This window comes from Eleutherodactylus coqui, chromosome 3 (assembly GCF_035609145.1).
Source record: "Eleutherodactylus coqui strain aEleCoq1 chromosome 3, aEleCoq1.hap1, whole genome shotgun sequence".
Taxonomy (NCBI): Eukaryota; Metazoa; Chordata; class Amphibia; order Anura; family Eleutherodactylidae; genus Eleutherodactylus; species Eleutherodactylus coqui.
Genome location: NC_089839.1, coordinates 78414480 through 78427102, shown reverse-complemented (window position 1 = coordinate 78427102; position 12623 = coordinate 78414480). Strand labels below are relative to the sequence as shown.

Below are 12623 nucleotides of genomic sequence, written 5' to 3'. Positions count from 1 at the left end.
GACCTCATAGAAGAGCTACTGTAAAAAACGAAAAAACAAAAAAAAGTTTTGGTACCATGTTAGCCAATAGAGCAAAAAGTTCTGTGCGAAAAACTACCTAAACGTTGTGCCATACCAAGTAGACCCCTCGTGGCAGCTGCATTTCCTAACGGCAGTGGTCTCTTTCAGCGGGATTACAGACCCTGCCAAGCTTGTTCAGGAATGGTTTGAGGATCCAATGGAGTGGGTAAACATTTTCAATCCATGGAGGCCACGTCTCATCACAATTTTCAAAAGATTTTAAAAGCCAACCCAGGTCTTCACTGGCCACCTCTTTGCTGCTGTTTGCACTCTATTTGAGCTCTATCAGTTGCCTTATAGAGTTTCCTCTTTATCTGCTGTCCTGTGTTACAATCTGTTTACAGATGGGGAACATGTCCCAAGTAGCTATCCTACCCATACTGTCTTTCTCTCCCACACTTCCCATGCTGCCCTGTATAGCCCTGCTCTAATTGGCTTTCTTTTTGCTGTTTATTGACTAATTTACTTCTTTATAGAGCCACATTGGTTTTCTTCTATCACTAAGGCCTTATGCACATGGGGCAAATTGAATTGCAGATCCTGCGCTTAACACCAGCGCGGGCGATCCACTGCTCAATTTGCCCATAAATGTGCGTGGAGATGCCTCTCTCCATGCACACAAGTGGATTTTATTTGCAGACGCAACGTGCCGAAAATAAAATCGCAGCATACTCTATTTTAGAGCTGGCTATACAGGGGTGTCTTTCATTGAACTCAATGGAAGCCATCAGTCCCGCGGCACTATCACAGTGAGCACTGCAGAAGTAATGCGCGGGTAAATGTGTACCGTGCATGTGCTCCGGCACGCCAGCGGCACATCCGCAGTAGGGAAGAAATGACAGGTAAGCAGGGTCGCCGGCAGCGGGGCACCGGCAGATTCCATGCGTGCCATGTGCATGAGGCCTTAGTCTTTTATTCCTGTAAGGTATGAACCTCTCACAGTAAGTAATTAGGATGTTTTTAAACACTTCCCATTTATTGTACTGGTCAACAAATGTTTAAGTCGTGTTACTGAAATACAATTAGTAGAGATGAGCGAGCACGCTCATTTAAGGCTGATGCTCGATCGAGCGTCGGTCTTGTCGAATAACTGATTACTCAACCGAGCACCATGCGAGGGGGAGAGTGAGAGAGATCTCTCTCCCCCCTGCTCCCGCCGCTGCCCCCCGCATGGTGCTCGGTCGAGTAATCAATTACTCGACAAGACCGATGCTCGATCAAGCATCAGCCTTAAACGAGCGTGCTAGCTCATCTCTAACAATTAGTCCATTCTTATTAATTTTTATGTGCGCAATACAAATATGACAGTCAAAATGCAAAATCAGCTCTATTTTTTTTTGTAATCTGCAATAATTAATTACATCACAAAATGTATGCCAATAGTAATAGGCCTGTGGTTAAGACCTGTAAATAATCAAGTCCTAGATTACGTCTTAGATCTCCTTTCCTGTCTCTTGTACAGCTATTCGGGAGCATCTCTGTGGGGTGTCCAGCAGTAGTCAGCTAGCATGGTAGTGGACCATTTGCCCTGCTAGCTTTGTTCCACTGTTGCGATATCTTGATGAAATAGTTCACCATGTTCATCACTAACCATACCACAATTGTCTGGAAAGGAATCCAGATGGGAATGAAAGAAGTGGATCTTTGGAGACATATTGCAGCCAAGTTCCTGATACTACATCAGCATGTCCTGTACGAGTTCCTTGTAGTTTTCTGTCCTAACATTCCCCAGAAAGTTTGTAAACACATCAAAAAGCATTCCATGCTTGTTTCGCATCACCCTGCAGCTAGTTGCTGAACCTGTCATCTTTGAAGAGCTCTCAAATCTGAGGACCCACAAAAACTCCCTCATTGATCTTTGCCTTGCTGAGTCGAGGGAATTTTTCATGAAGGCGAAGTTCGGCCAATGGCTTTCACGAAGTTCTTCATCAAATCTAGTTTGATGTGAAGGGGTGGTAGCAGGATTTTGTGAGCTTTGGCCAGAGCTGGGTGCTGGATAGTCTTCTCTCCAACTACAGTATTTTGTCCATTCCTTCCGCAAGTAGTGCGGTGCCCTTGCTCGGCTATCCCACTCACATAACACATGTATATTGTATACCCCTGCTGCTGTCACATTAAAAGGGCAACTAGCTTCAAATCACCACAGAGGTGCCAGCTGTACTTGTTATACTCAATGGAATTCAGTAGCTGCTTTAGGTTCTTGTACATCTCTTTCATGTGGACAGCATGCGCTACTGGAATAGATGGAAGACGGTTAGCATTGTGCAAAAGCACAGCCTTAAGACTCAGTTTCGATGAATCTACAAATAGTCTCCATTCTTGTGGGTCATGGGGGATTTCTAAGGCATTCATGAGGCCCTCAATATCAAAAAAGAATACCAGATTACCTTCCTTTCTGAAGAAAGGCTCAAACCGTAAGGATGTTGTTACAGTCGTTGTTACAGTCCTACTGGATAAATTTAGGACCTTCTTAAGTCAGTAACTTTCAGTGCTGACCAATGTTGTTTGTGCTCTTATTTTTGAGGATATTGTCCCAGTTAATAAGCTTGAGGGCATCACTAAGCTGATCAAACATTGCCTTCCTGAAGTTTAGTATTTTTGTAGCTCCCCTATAAAACTTTCCCTTGAAGGACAAGTGGAGATGTACTCTATTATGGTCACTATTTCCCAGGTGCGCCTCAACTTGCACCCCTGTTATTCTGTTAGGTATGTTGGTTAATATTAAGTCCAGAATGGCCGTCCCTCTAGTTGGGTCCTGAATAGAGATGAGCAAGCATACTCGCTACGGGCAATTACTCAATCGAGCATTGCCCTTAGCGAGTACCTGCCCGCTCGGGAGCAAAGATTCGGCTGCCGGCGGGCGGGGGAGAGCGGGGAGGAACGGAGGGGAGATCTCTCTCTCCCTCTCTCCCCCCTGCTCCCTACTGCTGACTGCAACAACTCACCTGTCACCCGCGCCGGCAGCCGAACCTTTTCTTCCGAGCGGGCAGGTACTCGCTAAGGACAATGCTCGATCGAGTAATTGTCCTTAGCGAGTAAGCTCGCTCATCTCTAGTCCTGAACAGTTGGGTGAGGTAATTATCTGTAGTCATTGACAGAAACTTGTTACCTTTATGAGATCTGCATGTTTCAGCTTCCTAGTATATTTCTGGATAGTTAAAGTCTCCCCATAATAATAATCTATTTGTTGCAGTAATAGACTGTCAGTAGCTTCTGTTATATTTGATGTCTATAGAAAACCCCATGAGGATTTTATTATTTTCTCTCCATGTGTTTCCACCCATAGTGACTCCACATGTTCATCTCCCACCCATATATCTTCCCTTAATGTGGGCATTAAACAGAATTTTACATAAAGACAACCCCCCCCCCCCCCCTTTTCTGCTTTTTACGATATTTTCTGAATAGACTGTAACCTCTGTAAGTTTTCTGCATGTTTGCGCATCAAAAGTCCCCATAGAAGTCAATGCGCAAGCAGATGCGTGAAACACTGTATGCTGGAAAAAGAACGCACCTGGACTTCATTAACACTGCTTAGCCATTTAAATCGGTGATGTTTTTGTTTGCGCCCACTAATAAACATGGCTTCTAAGCTCCAAAAATGTGCAGCAAAATACGAGTATGCACGCGAAAAAAAGCATACTTGATTTTGCGAAAACGTAGCGCTCAGCCATGTGCAAATGCGCTTGTGTAAATACGGCCTAAGACATTTTATGCAGGCAGTATGCAGTGAATAGAACCCATTGATCTCAATGGGTTAGTTCATGTAAGCGTATTTGACGCTCTTATTTCGTTCGCCCCCAAAAATATCCATCGTACTTTATTTTCCTGCGCATTTCTATACGAAAAAAAAAAAGTTAACTTTATTTAATGAGTTGGAGCATGGTTGTGTGTTTTCTTGAACTCGCAAACATGCACGAATTGTGTGCGCAAAAAAGACAGTAAAATCTGCTCATGCACGTGCAAATACGCAACGCCCATTGCGCAAACGCATTCATAAATGTGCTTACACCTGTGTAACACTGGCCGTCAGCAAAACACCGTGATGTCGATTGCAGCGTTTTGCTGCGATTTTACTGCCATTTTCGGACCCGTGTTAGTGCCTACGACAGCGGGTTTTAGCACACCCCATCATTGTGAAGGGTGAGGGGGGGGGGTGCTAAACGTGGCAAAGTAGAGCAGACAATCGAAAATTGCGGTGCTAGAAAGCAGCACATTCGAGTGGATGTCTGCAAGGCCCCATTGACATCAATAGGAGCGCTATACCGCTATTACTGCGGCGTTCCAAACACTGCAGTAAAAAATGGATGTGTGAGAGGGGCTCAGGGTCTTACATATACAGCACTTCCAGTTCTTTATATGCCAGAGAAAACACGGATAATGTGCAAAAGTCTAAGTATTGCAACAAAACAAAGTAGCTATTTATTAACAGGCAGTCTATATTCGCTACATAGTTGTACATCAGCAAGCTGTTGTATTCTATACTCACACATGGGATATTGTGTGTGTCCACTAGATGGAGATAAAGAGCAAGACAAGTCACAATAAGTCAACCTATAAGTAAGTTCTTGTACGTAATGTGTTTGTGGCGGAGAATCATGTGCCAGTCTGCACCGCCACAGGAAACTTTATTACAAGATCACATATGCATTTGTGTCCGTCTCCACCCCAGATAATAACCATGGGCTTGTAGCATACACACGTGCAGTCTAAGGTGCCGACTCCGTGTCACATCCTGGCAGATCTGAGGAATGTACACTTGTCCGGACAACAACACCCTTATAAAACAGGAAGAGCGCATTACATTTACAAGGCATGCCATGTCTGCAGGGAAATAATGGGGCTAAGATAGAAATCCATTAAAGCAATCAAAATGGAATTAATTACAAACTAATGTGTTTTGCAGCTTGGAAAGCTCCAATTTAACTAATTTTTGAGGTCAGGCGTGGAGAGGACAAGTAGAGCTCAGGTCCTTACGAAGCCTCTTGTGTCTATGGAGCCAAAGTACAAGATCATTTGCAATGCATATTTAGCGAATGTGTTGACAGTAATAAGCTTCAGGGTCGGCCGTTGGTTGTATAAAAGGTGGCCAGACTGAAGCTCTGCATGTCATCCGGCTACAGTTAGAGAGCAATTATATGACCTGAGCGATAACTCCAAGTAAAACCCATAGACTGAGCTACGTCTATTGCAGGGTCTGAGGGGGTGCTACTTGCCACAGGGATTTTCTCTTTGGTGTTGGCCACCCATCAGTCCCTGCACTGGCCATCGTACGGTGTACCAGTTTTGCCCATAGTATTGGGAATATTGGATATTGTGTTAACCTGTTTTCACTGGTTGATGATTGGTTGCAATGCAGTGCATTCTGTAGGACTTGCCATTAGAGGGACAGCCATTCACACTTAGCGGAAAAGGTGCGGATCTGCAACTGATGTCACCCTTTCAGTAGAATGGCAGCACAAATGTGGCATTATGGTCGGTTTACTTAACCTTTCCATAGTCGTTTGGGTTTAATAATTCTTAACAGCCTCTCCAAAAAAATGATGGAACAGTTGGATGTTGGGTGATGAGAGCAAGTGTGTAGCTGATGATTTCTGTACTCGGGGCTTATTCACATGGCTGTACTTTTGGTCAGTGTGTTGTCTATTGACAATGGACTACATGTACACAGCACACAGACCTATAATAGACAATTAGGCTAGTCACATGTGATTTGCCACACAACCATAGGTGTGCGGAATACGCAGACAATAGAACCTATTGATATCAATGGGTTCACATGCACGTATTTTTTGTGTGCATTTTGGTTCTGCAAAAAAATACGCAGCATGCTCTGTGCAGGGAAAGAAGACCTACTAAACTCATTGGACCAACTGGTCATTACAGTGGCTGAGAGCTTCATTGTCTGTGCGTGCACAGAAAGTACAGTTAAATAAAGTGCTTGTGGGCAAATATGCAACGTCCATTCTGTAAAAACAGCGCAAATGTGCACGTAAATACACTTACGTTTGTGTGAATTCGCCATTGGTGTAGTGCTTACCAAGAATACATCACTGAATAAGGCCTCAATCCAATAAGCGCGTGTGAGCGGTGCACATTGTATTCTGTCCTCATCCATGATATAGACTAGATTAGGACACACTGCGATCCGTTTACACGTACCATCGGTCTGTCTAGAAACATCACGTGTGTGAATACCCCCAATGGATCGGTGTGGGGAATAAGCCCTAAATGTTATGAGCAGGGAGAGTCTCTTGACAAAGCGCTCCTTTACACACTTTTATGTTTTTTCCACTCTCAGCTCCTTTCCCCTTCTGTGTTGAGAAACCCAGACTGATGTCGCACTTGCAACCATGCATGCGAGATGATGCACCTCTGCTTAAAAATAGCATCGCTTGTATGAAATTGTGATTTTCACACTCGTGAAAAGATAGCAAGTGCTTCCCATAGACTTCAATGGGAAAAATCGCACTCACATGCACATCACAGGGCAGGGCATGTAGGTGTGATACAAATTTTTTTTATAGCTCCTATAGGAAATAATGTGAGACTCCTTCCAGGGGAGCGCCCAAAGATAGAACATGTGGCTTTTTTTTTTCTCACAACATCACTGCAAGAGAGAAATCGCTAATGTGACTAGACCCATTGAAAATAATGGGGTTCATATTCATGCCTGTTTTGGGCGTGTCGCATCGCACAAAACTCGCGGAGGATTCTCGCCCGCGTGTTAAAAATGCATCGCATGAAAACTGCAAGTTCGTGTGTTATGATGCGATAAAAAGGAGGCTCCATTTGGGAAACGGGGGCGATAAAAAAAAAAATTGCAAAACACAGAAAGATAGGGCAGGCAGTGATTTTTTTTATCACAACATCGCATGACTGAAAACAGACGTAGGAAATCATTGGTTTCGTAATTCTGCAACTTTACTCACTCTCGCATTGTGCAAAAATCGAAAGTGTGAAGGCACCCATAAAAAGCTAAGGTAAAATAGCTCTGCTTGCTTGCCACATATCACATGTATGTCCTCCCTCAGCGCTGGGATGTTATGGTATATATCAAGGCTGAACTAAGTAATCGGTCACATCTAGGATCTCCCAAGGAAGTGATTGATTCCTCGCTTAACATTACTTCACATTTCCATTCAAGAGTCGGCTGAAATAAAGCATGCACCGTACTGCCAAAATGTTAGAACACCGCTTCAATTTAGATCAAGTCTAGAAAGGACCAACATTTGTTCCAGCGCCAAATCATTTTTTGGTCTGGCACCAGATCCGCAGAAGTGCATTATAATAGAAGCTCCACCCTGATTAGATGAGAAGGGGAGTTGGTGTACAAATGCTGGGTGTAATAGTCACTTTATGAACACAGAGTCACTGAATGTTACTTTTTCTTTATACAGCATTGAAAAAGAAATGGCGAAGAACATATTGGTTGAAAAGAAAGCTTTTCTTCGGGACTCGGGGTATGAAAGTGTCGCCTACAAGCCCAGCATCCTGGATAAACTTCTCCACACTCATCCTGTGTGGCTTCAACTTGGACTGAGTGATTACAAGGTCCAAAACGTCCTCCAAGAACAGCCTCCTGGGGTATGTACACATGTACAGGTTACACTGCGTTAGGGTTACTAGGGCTCTTCAAAAGATAGATGGATTGACGGTTTGGGCAGTCATTTTGCATAAACTACTAATGGGCACTAATGTCCATTAGTACCTTATTAGTTTCATTTGCATGTAAGGCTCCCTTCACTGCATGCAGATAACAGCAGGTGGTCTGTTATCTGCATACAGCCCATTTGTTCTGCAGCGGGACTGCAGCTGAAAACAATGTTATCAGCGCTTCCGTGGAAAACACTGTGTGCGGTCCCTGCTATCACAAACGATGGATTTCATGCTCACATGAAATCAATCATTCGTCAAACAACGGTAGGATTTACACGCAGCGATTATCGCTCAAAGCCATCATTTGTACGAATTTTGAGCGATAATCATTGCACGTAAATCAGCCTTTACTGCTGGTTTAATGGGACGTGATTGGAAATGGTTTCACTGAAGGGTAAAGATTTAATGGCAAACATATGATTGATACACCATATATTGAAAAGCAGCATGCTGTCTAATAAAGACATGCAAACCGGGGTGCACACAAATCATGGGACCCCTAGGAAAACTGAAAATGGGCTCTGCCTAGTAAATCACTTCTGCAAGCCAGGGAATTTACTGACATGTGACTGTCGGCTGGTTGGATACTTCACGATGTCAGTGTACTACTTTATTAGAGGTACCGCTACTGCAAACATTAACTTCACATGTAAAGCTTTATGATAACTTATTACTATGTACCAGTTATTTGTAATATCGCAAATATGTGCAAACATGCTGTTCAAATGTTTGCTAAAATATATATTTCCATCTGTGCGCACATTTGAAAAACTGTAGTTTTTTTTTAAACCATTTAGGAGACGTACGAATTTAACATTTTGAGGAACACTTTGTTTTCCTACACCAAGCCAAGATTGCAAAGGGTATAAGAATAATAGATACCCCCGGAAATGACCCCATTTTAAAAACTACACCCCTGAATGTATTCACTGAGGGGGTCAGGAGTGTTTTGACCCCACAGTTTCTTTTCAGAAGTTAATGCAATTTAGAGGAGAAAAAATAAAATTTCATATTTTTTCAAATATGTCATTTTAAAGGCTGTTTTTTTTCTATAATACACATGAAAATGGATACCCCTAGCTCATAACACCGGGTTCACACAGCCCTATGTGGAATCCGCTTGTGGAGGCCCACAGTGGATCCCAGCTGTGGGCCTGGCTGTGGCGCTGTGTACGACCGTGTAATGTACTGTACATAACGGCCTACTCACACAGGCGGTCATGCGCAGTACACCTTTTTTTGTTTATATTTCCTACGCCGATGCTTAGCGATGACGCGGGTACTCACAGCCCGTACATAATGTAGTTGTGTAGGGGCTACGGGTATATGCGCAACCATAGAGCTCAATGGGCTCTATGTTGCAGATATCAGCGGTAAAATAGAACATGTGGTGTTCCGTTCTCTGCGAGCGGTTTACGTAATTCCAACATGCTAATGTGAGAGGATTTCTGTAATCCAATGCATTTGATTGTTCCCTGTATTACCACAAATCAAATGCATGCAGAACCTGCAGTTTCTGTCCGGTCGTGGTAGATGGCTACCTTTTTATCACGTGACTGGGGACCGCTCAACGAGGCCACCTGTCACTGCTTCAGGCTCCCAGCAGCTTTGGTTGTCGGGAGCAAGGAGATTTTACATTTCCGCGACTCCCCGGCTGCTATGAATGCGTCCGGCATATTACCAGCGGGTTCATGCGCTGAAGTTGGGAAAGGTCCGTGGTGGAGGATCGTGTCAGGGTTCAAATGCGGAGGCCTCCAGTAAGAAGTTTTATATTACCTCACCAATTGCATCTGCGCATGCGTCTCCATTTTTCCTTTGACGTGCATGCGCAGAAGACGGCAGAGGGTCCATTCCAGACCAGATCAACGTGGGATATCGCGGACGATAGGGGTTGAATAGTTTCAGCCCCCCTCATGGATGCGATCCGTGAGGGGAGCTGAAAATCTAACTTATTTTAGCTTTTTATTTACTTTAAGCCCCCAGCGCTGATCGCATGACCGGGCTGGGGGCTTCCCCCCAAGACAGTTCCGGGTTGTTGTCTACCCCCGGGAACCAACAGCATGGAGCTATCATGTCCTCAGCCCATGGGGCTTTAATCTTTAGAGGAAACATGTTTTTACGTCCCTGGGGATTAAAGCCCACGTGGGCAGGACGTAAAAACACTATGGGCTGGTCACTAAGGGGTTAATCTCCTAATACACCTGTTTAGGAATTTGAGTTTCATTTACTCTGCAATTTCAGCTAGTCCCATTGCAATGAATAGAGTGGCATTGAACATGTGACCATTCCGGAAAGCAAGAGAGAATTAGGACGGAACAATAGGGGGCAGTGTGCGAGAAGGAAACTTCTTTAGTTGCCTTTGCAATTTGTTTCTGTCTCTGTTAGTCTTTTTAACTGGATAGAAAAGTGCCAAGGACAACTCTTTTCTATCCAGCTATTACATATTGACCTTTATGGTTCCGTCAAATTTCGTCCCGCTTTCTTTCGTTATGCAATTTTCTGCATATAAGATGGATATTAGGGACGGAACCGGCACTGGTTCTGGGTTGGAGATTCTTGTTGCGAGCAGTACGTGCCGATAGCGTAGTCAGGGTAGCCACTGGTCAGTACACAGGTAGTATCGGTTGCAGTGCAATAGGAGCAAACAGGTAGCCTAGTCAGGGGGAAGCCAGTGGTCGGTCCCTCATTAGCAGTGTGAGGAGCAGGTAGGTAGTGGAGCTCGACTAAAGGCTTGGAGTACAATAATCTCGCAAGGAGAGAAAGACAGGGCCAGGTTTATATAATGTAGATAATCAAGGGACAGAGTGGAGAAACAGGAGCAGGGAACCAGGACCAAGTCATGGAGGGGAGCTATCCAAAGGGCTGGGTAGCTCAGCTGGCAGAGCTGCTGCCTGGAGTACAGGAGTTCTCAGGTTCGAGTCCCGACAGTATATTTTGTTATAGACATGCAATACTACACATACAGTGTAAATATTTCAAGACGACCACCCAAAATTGCATTGAAAGGTGGTCCCCCAGAGATATGGGACTCTTAAAGAGGTTTTGTCATTACTACTAAACCCCGTCCACTCCCTGGGCCTGGCCTAAAATAAAAAAAAGGAAGGCATACTTACCTGTCCTGGAACCCTGGGATGCAGCTCAGAGCCGCCACTGGTTTTAGCGGTGACTTTCGGGTAGAAGTGCGGTGTCCGCCAATACCGGCGGCGACTCTCAGCTGCTTCCCAGGGATCAGTATGCATAGTATATGAATGTACTTCAATATGCCATAAATCTGGCTACATAGAGTGGTGGTATGTATGTACCACTAGAGATAAGTATGTGTTCTCCCTATTCAGGCACAACATGTACATAGCGTACATACAGTTCCGCATTGTCCAGCACCTGCTACTTGCAAATGTTAACAATTTTCGTTAATACAATGGAACATTATTCCAAGTGTGAACTCCCTCTGGATGGACTTGATGCCATTCCCGGACAGCTGGGGCTGCAGCACCGAGCACTCAGTATCAGCTGCTTGCACTGCTTGTAAGGATAACAAACAGATCACCTACTCCTTCCCCGAGGTGCCCCGAGCCCTGAAGACTCCGGCATGAGGGATGATTCTGGTCTTGAACTTCAGTCGAACCTGTTAGGCGACTCGATGTGGTGGGATGAGATTGTGCTGAGCTGTTGAGGGTAAAATTGAGTTTGGCTCCCCGTCCTCCTGGAGCGGTCTGAATTGGGCTGGACTCCTGCCACACATTTCTTCTCTCAAGGAAATTTCCACCCTTTTGATAGAAATTTAGCTCCATTATTATTCATACAATTTGCTGTGTACTGAGTTTCTTCCGTTCCCACAAGTTTAACTAAGTAACTCCTGATCTATGTCAGTGTTACGTTGTTTATCTTATGACTTACACAAATCTTATTTTTTAACCCCTTTAAAGCCCACTCTGTTTGGAACGTGTGCTGTCAATAAGATTAAAAAGCCACAACTGCCTTTTTTATTATTTACTATGTAGTTAGCCCCCCAATATATATATATATTACACATATTAGTTGGCTAATATTACCTTCATTCGTTATTCCATTCAGTTTAAAACTTCTTGAGGCCTTCTCCTCGGGTGAGTCATGTGGTCTCAGTTCTGACTAGCTCACATTTACTTGGCTTCATATATATTGTCAAATTAGTTAGTTTCTCAGTTAGCATAACTCCTGTGTGATGGACCCTACCACACAAGATCTTTAGAGGGGAACACAGAAACTCCTATCACATTTACTGATGATGATCACACATCTCCTGTCACACAGTTATAATGAAGGAGATCAAAACTCATTCTTCTGACTGTATAATTATGGTCTGTAGTTTATGTAAGTAGATACAGAAGGTAATGTTAGTGTCCACCCTGCAGGAAGAGATGGTACTGGCTGTAGCTGGTTATGCCATGCTGTGCTGCTGCATCATGGGAATGTTAGCAGAGCACAGAGAAAGTGAGCATGGAGAAATCTGAGCATCAAGATGATTCTTAATAGATGATTAGCGAAGGTTCACTACTTAGGAACCAAAACAACTTGTTTGGATACGGCTTTGGAGAAGGACAAGTGGGTTGATACAACACAATTTGTTAATACAAGTGCATAAATGATAAAAATGAAACAAAGTTACATAAAAATAGGTGATATTCCATAAACATTTTGTAAACAATTCTTAAACAACGGTTACATCAATACTTACATCACCTTAAATATACTTATCTTCTTTGTGCATCAGCCTGAGAAACAACGGCGAAAAGTCAGAGAACAGGGGGCCTTTTGGGAACCACACTGGGAGAAGGCATTCCCTATCAGAGGTCCAAATGCTTCTAACTCCCCCAAACCTTCGCCTGTCCTTTATACCTAGTATTACAAATATCAATGCATCGAGT

The 12623-nt window shown here is 43.9% G+C and overlaps 1 protein-coding gene across 3 annotated transcripts in view; it reads left to right on the top strand.

Moving 5' to 3' along the window:
* The window catches only part of RIN2 (Ras and Rab interactor 2), a 197554-nt gene that overhangs the window by 134925 nt on the left and 50006 nt on the right, over positions 1 to 12623 (top strand). For all 3 annotated transcript variants that reach the window (XM_066595766.1, XM_066595768.1, XM_066595767.1), the window contains one exon: positions 7461 to 7647. In XM_066595766.1, the coding sequence (XP_066451863.1) occupies positions 7461 to 7647 (187 nt within the window). The remainder of the gene's footprint in view (positions 1 to 7460; positions 7648 to 12623) is intronic.